Consider the following 8,335-nt stretch of genomic DNA (forward strand, 5'->3'; position numbering starts at 1 on the left):
TTGAATAAATTTTATATAAGATATATGTTATTGTTACAATTTTATCTTTTATATTTTGTTTTCAGTTATTCAATGTAATCTCAACAAATAAAATTGTTAATAAATAAGATTTGTTAAAAATTTTAAAATAATTACAAGTCTATACATAAGCATCATTTTCCATAAATTTTATGATAATTTTAAGGATAATTTATCGCCTTCAATTTTAATTTCAATTTATCTATAAGATCTAATTTTTTATAATATTTTTCACAAAATATTTTCAACAAAAAGAATCAGTACAATTTTGTTATATTCAATAAATTTAAGTTGATAAAAATAGTGTACGAAAAAAATGAAGAAGAAAAAGAAGCTTACAACACACACACACAAAAAAAAGGTTCAATAATTTATGAGTTGACCAAGTGTGACCGAGGGGAGTGAATCCATTGGATATGATTTTGGCATCAGAAACTCATTATGAACTTGTTTCATGTTTGGACGAAGACGTGGATTTTCACTTAAGCAAGCAAATGCTACGTTTGAAATCAATATCACCTCCTCAACATCTGGCTTCACCGGATGAGGTAGTCGTTGATCCAACACATCCTTTAACAGCAAATTCGACACTGATGACGTTTCAGAGGATGAATATAATGGAAAAATGAGATCTCCTGGATGCTTTCCCATTAGTATTTCCAAACAAAGCACTCCAAAACTAAACACATCAATTTTCTCATTCACTTCCATAGTATACGCAAGCTCTGTAATAGACCAAAATACGAAAATGATATTATACAAGTAGCAGAACTTGTTATTGAAACAAGACTAGTATATAATATATAATAGGATTAGTTTCTTAATAACAAAAAGGACCTAACCTGGTGCAGCATACCCATAGGTGCCTGCAAACGTTGTAATATTGGATGAATTATGATACAAGATTTTAGTTGTTCCAAAGTCAGAGAGATGGGCTTCATAATCAAAATCTATTAGAACATTCTTGCTTGATATGTCACGATGAACAATAGGACGAGAGTAACCATGATGCATGTGATACAAAGCATTCAATACGCCTTTAACAACCTTCACCCTCTTGTTCCAATCAAACATTGTTGCATGTGTATCATTGTTTAGTACTTTATCCACACTACCCCCCTCTAGGAACTCGTAAACCAAAAAGGCGAAACGTGGATGTAAACAATATCCATGTAACTTGACAATGTTACGATGCTTAATTTCTGCCAAAGCCCGTAACTCAGCTGTAAAAGCTTTTAAATCGAGTGTTTCGTGGTCGGGTATAGCATGAAATTTTTTCACAGCAACAATCTGTCCTGTGGATAATTTAGCCTTATAAACAGACGAAGACCCTCCTACTCCAATGACATATTTGTCATCAAACTCCTCAGTGGCTTCAATGATATTTTCGTACACTAATTTTCCATCATAACTCCATATGGAAAAATGATCTTTTAGTTCTATGTTTTCTTCAGCCTCATTCTTTTCGGATTTTGTTGCTCTCCGATAACAAATACATAAGAAAACTCCAACCACAAATGATACAAGAAATAAAGCCGCCGAAGTAAGGACTAATGCCAACACAATGACATTTGTTTTCATTTTTCCGTGACGGTTGTGACTCAACTCTAGGCAAGGACCCAACCCTTTGTTATATTTTTCATTGCATCAAATGGAGCATTGAGAAAGACTGGACTGTTAAGATATCATTAAGACACTAATATATTAAAAAAGATATTACAGTAAACTTAACATTGTTTTGTGTATTTAAATTATTATAATTCATCAAACAATTTACATAATTAAAAGTGTCTAATAATTTAAGTATTTATTTTGTGTTATTATCTTATGTATACTATATTTTTAATGTGTATCAAATGCATGTTGATGTATGATAATGCTAAGCTTATAATGGAATAAAATATAGTAATTAAGTTATGGAAGATGAGACTGTCGAGAATCAAAAAATTAAACGAAGTCATCGTGTTCATTTTAGGACATTATTTTATATAATACTACTTATAGTCCAAAATATATAAGAAATAAATGAGATAAATTTAACTGCTAAGGATATAAATCATACTCATTGGTTTGAGTAATATTAAATATTACTATTGTTCTATCACACACAATTTTATCAGTATTTTTAAAATAAAATTTTAAATCATGGTATTACTAATTAAAACTAATTAATTTAATCATTTTTATACGTCTCGATGTGTATTTATTTTTTATATATTGAACTAGAGTCCAGAGATAGTAATAAACAGATAATTAAATTAAACATTAGTGAATATTTTGACTTTTAAATATATATTCAACATAAATTTTATATATAATATGAATATAATTAATTTTAAAACCCAAATTTGTAGGATGGGTGACACTAGAAATGAAAACAAGATGGTGTGAATTGCATTAACTTGCACATTTATTCTTATCTTCCTATTTTAAAGTGAATGTAAAATTAAAGCTATAAAGTAAAGGGTACATCAATACCCTCTCTTTCTCACTTTACACGTTTGTTAATTTATATTTTGTAAGAGCCGAATCCTTCGCCCACGTGTCTTCCACTATGTATGTTGAAGATTTTCCGATAAAATGTATACATTTTTTTTTATTATTATGAGACACTGTATATTAGTCAATTATAAGTCGAAAGCAAACCTTTTCAAAAAGCTCTAGAATGTAGGTGTCACAATTTCCATAAAGCAAATCCACAAACGAAACTCATCAAAGTTGCTTCACTATCCTACAGATCAAATTCTTAACAGGGTTCCACCAGTTTGGTGAAACATCGCATCAATTTTGTTTGAATTTTTTAGATAATAGTCATAGAGCAGATATAAGCTAAAATTGTTCGAGAATTTTTCTTATTAAAAATAAAGAATATTTTTTAATAGAAAGAGTATAAATAACAATAGTATATATATTTCATCTGGTAGAAATAAGAATCCAATATTGAGGCTGCAAGAGTTGTCTATATGAAGCTTGTGTTGAAGTAATTCATTTGAAAATATTTGAATCTGTAATGGCAGAAATTGTTTGAGGAAGAGAAACTTACAGTAACAGAGCATGAGATGCAGCAAAAGGAGTTATCTTTCTTCTCTGGGGACGAACAAGGCACACAAACTCGGAGACTTGCCAAACGTCTTTTGTAGCAACTGCAAGATAACACCAGACAGTTTATATATGAGATTTGTAGATTGTAAACTCAACTAAATCTTGGGCCGGTTAATTATACATATAAATATATTAATTTATTTGTGATGTAACTAAAAAGTAATTAAATTTAATCGTATATAATTATTAATTCACTAGTTTGCTTTTAAAAAATTATAAACAAAATGAGTCTTAAGAAATAGATATAGATTGTTTCTTTAAAAAATAAAAGAAGAAATAGCTGATTTTTTATTAAATAAAATAGACTAACATATAAAAAAAACTGCTTATTTTATTAAAAAAGTATTTTCTTAAAATAAATTAAATAAATAGATCCTATATGGTTAATAATTTCATAACTATGTCAAAAAATTAAGTTATTGAAATATTTTCTAAAGATTAATTTTACATTATAAATGGTTAATTATTAACTAGTAGTTATGAAGCTTAAATCTATTTTTGGTTTATTAACCTTCATGAATATATTATTTTGGTCATTTTGTAAATTTGGTCTTTTACTTTTAAAATTAAGTAATGTTGATTCACCGTTAATATATCATTTAAAATTAAAAAAAAAATAGATCCATCCATATGCTCATGAGTGACATTATATAATTGTCATATTGACTTTTATATAAAAAATAACATTATTTTTACTACAAATATATATATTTTTTACTTCAGTTAAATTTTTAATCTATTAAAATAATTTTATTATTAATTATTAATATTAATATTTTCTTATGTAGCTAATAATCATAGGTAGCACACTCAATATTTTCTATTTATTTTTGAATAACACGTTAAACATGAACTAACATGTTTAATTTTGAAAGTTAGGGATTAAATTTATGATAAAAAATTTAAGAGATCAAAATTACACTTACAAAATTATAAGACAAAAACGAATTTAAACTTAGTTATAAATATGGTGAATTTTGTCTAACAAGTAATTAATAAAGTTATGAATTATTAATAATCATACGCTATTAACAACATTTGTAAAATTATTTTAAATTTAAAATTAATTGAATGTGATTGTACCAAGTATGAACATACGATCAATAATATTACGAAATTATTAAAATATTTAATTATAGTTAACTAATTGAAAAATGAAATTGATTAACTCCTTATATGTGTGTGTGTGATATTATTGTACATTCGTAAATTGTCCATGTACACTGGTTAATCACATAATTTTCTGATGTGTAATATACAGGGGCGGAGGCTGGGGGGCAGCAGTCAAGTCTTTTTAATTTTGTTAAAATATTCTAAATGTAAATATGATTTTACCCCATTTCATTTTTTCAATCTTATGTTCAATATAATTATTTATTTGTTTTGTTTATAAAAAATATTAATTATATGCAAAAAATCTTATGCATGTTGTATGTGTAAATTTTTTTAATAAAATAAATGGTGTAATTTTTTTATAGTGACTCCCTCTAAATGAAAATTCTAGCTCCTCCACTGGATATATATATATATATATATATATATATATATATATATATAATAATTTTAAATTTTACAACATATGATCGACCTTACATCTTACAGAAACACATAAGATAACTTTCTTCCAAGTATTACGAAACTGAGGAAACATGCAACACACTTGATAAAAACATGTAAAACGCACATACAAAATATTAACATAGGAAAAAAAAAAAACTTGCAACACACTAGACAACAAGGGTCAATTATTGACAAGTTGACCAAGAGTGATCATGGGGAATAGATCCACTGAAGATGATTTTGGCATCACAAACTCGTTATGCACTTGTTCCATGCTTGGACGAAAACGTGGACTTTCACTTAAGCAAGCAAATGTTATTTTTGTAATCAAGATCACTTCTTCAACATCTGGTTTCGCTGGCTGAGGGAGTCGTTGGTCCAACACATCCTTTAACAGCAAATTAGACGCTGATGACGTTTCAGAAGATGAAAATAATGAAATGAGATTTCCCGGATGTTTTCCCATTATTATTTCCAAACAAAGCACTCCAAAACTAAACACATCACATTTCTCATTCACTTCCATAGTATAAGCAAGCTCTGTAATAGATCACAATATGAAAGTCACATTATACAACATTAAGTACAAGAGCTTATTACTGAAACAAGTTTATGATTAATTTCTTAAGATCAAAAAGGGTCTAACCTGGTGCAGAATACCCATAGGTTCCAGCAAATGCGGTTAAATTGTGTGAATCAGGATTTAGAATTTTAGCTGTTCCGAAGTCAGAGATGCGGGCTTCATAATCCAAATCTATAAGTATATTCTTGCTTGATATGTCACGATGAACAATAGGAGGAAAGCAACCATGATGCATATGATACAAAGCATTTGCCACACCTTTAACAACCTTCACCCTTTTGTTCCAATCAAACTTTGTTGCATGCATATCATTGTTTAGTACTTTATCCAAGCTACCCCCTTCTAGGAACTCGTAAATCAAAAAGGTGAAACGTGGATGTAAACAATATCCTAATGACTTCACAATGTTACGATGCTTTATTTCTGCCAAGGCTTTCACTTCATTTGTAAAAGCTTTTAAATTGAGTGTTTCCTCGTCGGATACCTCATGAAGTTTTTTGACAGCAACAATTTGTCCTGTGGATAATTTTGCCTTATAAACATATGCAGACCCTCCTTCTCCAATGAGATATTTGTCATCAAACCCCTCTGTGGCTTCAATGATATTTTCATACAATATTTTTCCATCATAACTCCATATGGCAAAATGATCCTCCACTTTTTCTTCTTTAGCCTCCTCCTTTTTGGCTTTTGTCGCTCTTCGATAATAAATACACAACGAAACTCCAGTCGTGAATACTAATAGAAACAAAGCACCCAAAGTAAGGAATGATGCCAACATGATGGCTTTTCTTTTCATTTTACCACTGTGACTCAACTCTGGGCAAGGCACCAATCCAGAGGCATTTCCACACAAGCCTTTATTATTTTTCAATGCATCAAATGGAGCCTTAAGAAAAGCTGGATTGTTAGGAATTGAACCCTCTAATTGGTTGTTGGATATGTTAACATTTGTCAAGCTAATCATGTCCTTAAAACTAGATGGAATGGCTCCAGAGAGATTATTGTGGGAGAGGTTTAGTGTTTCCAATCTTTGCATACTTGCAAGTGCCACTGATATTTCTCCATTTAACAAATTCCAACTAAGATCAAGATCTTCAAGAGATTGCAATTGGATAAACGAAGGAATTCTTCCTCTGAATTTATTCTTGCTCAAGTTCAAGTGAAGTAAATTGAGCAATTCTCCCACCTGTTTTGGAATTGGGCCACCAAAATTATTTGCTGCAAGCTCCAAATTTTGAAGGCGGGACAAAGCACCTATCTGTGTAGGAATGTTGCCATAAAGTTCATTGTCACTTATTGACAGATCAAACAATGAGGTCAAGTTCCCAAGTTCTTCTGGAATTTTTCCTGTTAGATGATTTGAAGACAAATCAAGTATTTCTAATTTGGGTGCGTGGCCAAGTTCTGGCGGTATACCACCGCTTAAATTGTTGTTGAACATCTTAAGGCTTGTGAGATTAGGACATTTTGCCCAATTTGGTGAAATGTGGCCATAAAAATTATTGCTACTCAACTCAACAAAGGTCAAATTTGGATATACACCAAAATCATCTGAGATATTTCCGCTCAACTGGTTTCCTGATAGGTTAACTCTGGTAAGACTAGAGCAATTTTTCAGGCTTTTTGGAACTGGACCCGTGAAATAATTAGAGTTGGCAGCAAATTTTCTCAATGACCCACCAAGACAAATTTGTTGTGGCAAAGGACCAGTGAAACTATTTGAAGATAGTTGTAAGCTCTGAAAATTGGTAAAGTTATTCAATCCTGGTGGTAATCTACCTTGAAGTGTGTTATTAAACAATAACAAAAAGACAAGGTTTGTCAAATTTCCTAGGCTGGAAGGAATAACTCCAGTAAGATTGTTCCTAGAAAGGTCCAATGCATATAGATTGACCAAGTTTCCGATGGTGTTAGGAATGGATCCAGAAATCATGTTTAGGGGAATGTAAAAGTTGACCAGCTTTGTCAAGTTTCCAATATTGGAAGGAATGGACCCTGAAATACTATTATTCTGGATTTCAAAGTCAGTCAAAGTGACCAAGTCTCCTATGTAGGGTGGAATGGAGCCAGAGAGAGTATTGTTTGAGAGCCTAAGGAGTTGTATATTTGTCAAGTTTCTAATCGAAGGAATTGTCCCAGAGATAGAGTTTTTTGACAAGTCAAGTTTAACAAGATTTGCCAACATTCCAATTGTTGGAGGAATGGTGCCAGAAAGTTGATTTTTTGCTAGTATTAGCTGCTTCAAGTTCCGCAATTCTCCAATCTCTTCAGGGATTGAACCACTAAAGAGATTATCATCCATTTTCAATTGAGAAACTCTGGATAAGTTAGCAATTTGTGGAGGAATAGTTCCACTAAAACTGTTGTTACTAATATCAAGACTAAGCAACTTGGGAAAAGATGAGAAGTTGAGACTGTGAAGAGTACCTTTTAGTCCAAAGTTTGTAACATTAATATCGGTGACAGAGTTGGAATTGTCACAAACAATTCCTTTCCATGACTTGCAAGGACTTACACGAGTGGTCCATGAAGAAAGAGAGGCTTGGCTTTGGTTGTCAAGGCTCACTCTCCACTCAAATAAAGCACTTGCTTCCCTCTCTTGGTTTTCCGCAACTTCATAAGCAGAGATCGGAACAAAGGCAAAGGAAGAAAAGGTGAAAACTTTAAGAACTTGGGAGGAATCAAGACATAAAAGTGAACAGAGAATTAGACGAAATAATAATAGCTTAGTGAAGGCCATGTTTTAGCTTTTGGGTCATTATGGTATAGCACAAGATGTTGGACAGCAAGAGCTGGTAATATAGACAGCGACGAATACAAAAACACTATAACACTGAAACCATGAACTTTGGTTATTTTTAATTTATATAAAAAGGAATTAATAATTTAAATATTAATTAAAATCCAGATACAAAGGCTTTTTTGCACGATCACAATGCTCATGATTAAAAATTTGCTCACGATAAATGTGAAAGTATGTGAATGTTTTACGTGTACCTAACAAATTGACCAAAATTAGTGTGTATTTCACAGTCAAGTACTTTTCTGTAAGTGGCAGCGATCATAATG

General features: G+C 30.9%; 2 protein-coding genes across 3 annotated transcripts; both read right to left on the reverse strand.

Moving 5' to 3' along the window:
* Nucleotides 1-242: 242 nt before the first annotated feature.
* On the reverse strand, nt 243-3,221 carry LOC109788324 (MDIS1-interacting receptor like kinase 2). Of its 2 annotated transcripts, none has more exons than XM_020347017.3 (3): nt 3,062-3,221; nt 861-1,692; nt 243-743 (listed from the first exon to the last, which is right to left on the reverse strand). In XM_020347017.3, the coding sequence occupies exons 2-3, from the start codon at nt 1,597-1,599 to the stop codon at nt 382-384; spliced, it is 1,101 nt and encodes a 366-aa protein (XP_020202606.1). In that variant the 5' UTR covers nt 1,600-1,692; nt 3,062-3,221; the 3' UTR covers nt 243-381. The 2 variants fall into 2 exon arrangements, with proteins under 2 accessions (XP_020202606.1, XP_020202607.1); XM_020347018.3 differs by having other exon boundaries at nt 861-1,687; nt 3,062-3,206.
* A 1,495-nt stretch (nt 3,222-4,716) lies between these two features.
* Nucleotides 4,717-8,083, reverse strand: LOC109788322 (uncharacterized). Its single transcript, XM_020347016.3, has 2 exons — nt 5,327-8,083; nt 4,717-5,220 (listed from the first exon to the last, which is right to left on the reverse strand). Exons 1-2 carry the CDS (start codon nt 8,004-8,006, stop codon nt 4,862-4,864), a joined length of 3,039 nt encoding a protein of 1,012 aa, XP_020202605.1. The 5' UTR covers nt 8,007-8,083; the 3' UTR covers nt 4,717-4,861.
* Nucleotides 8,084-8,335: the final 252 nt, after the last annotated feature.

Source organism: Cajanus cajan, chromosome 9 (genome assembly GCF_000230855.2).
Source record: "Cajanus cajan strain Asha chromosome 9, NIPB_CcT2T_4, whole genome shotgun sequence".
Lineage (NCBI taxonomy): Eukaryota > Viridiplantae > Streptophyta > Magnoliopsida > Fabales > Fabaceae > Cajanus > Cajanus cajan.

What these genes read in the sequence shown, in the direction of transcription:
- LOC109788322 (XM_020347016.3), bottom strand. Translation starts at nt 8,006, where the DNA reads ATGGCCTTCACTAAGCTATTATTATTTCGTCTAATTCTCTGTTCACTT. An exon ending in CTATGGGTATTCTGCACCAG is followed by an intron (nt 5,221 to 5,326) that starts GTTAGACCCTTT and finishes GATCTATTACAG; the next exon opens with AGCTTGCTTATACTATGGAA.
- LOC109788324 (XM_020347017.3), bottom strand. Translation starts at nt 1,599, where the DNA reads ATGAAAACAAATGTCATTGTGTTGGCATTAGTCCTTACTTCGGCGGCT. An exon ending in CTATGGGTATGCTGCACCAG is followed by an intron (nt 744 to 860) that starts GTTAGGTCCTTT and finishes GGTCTATTACAG; the next exon opens with AGCTTGCGTATACTATGGAA.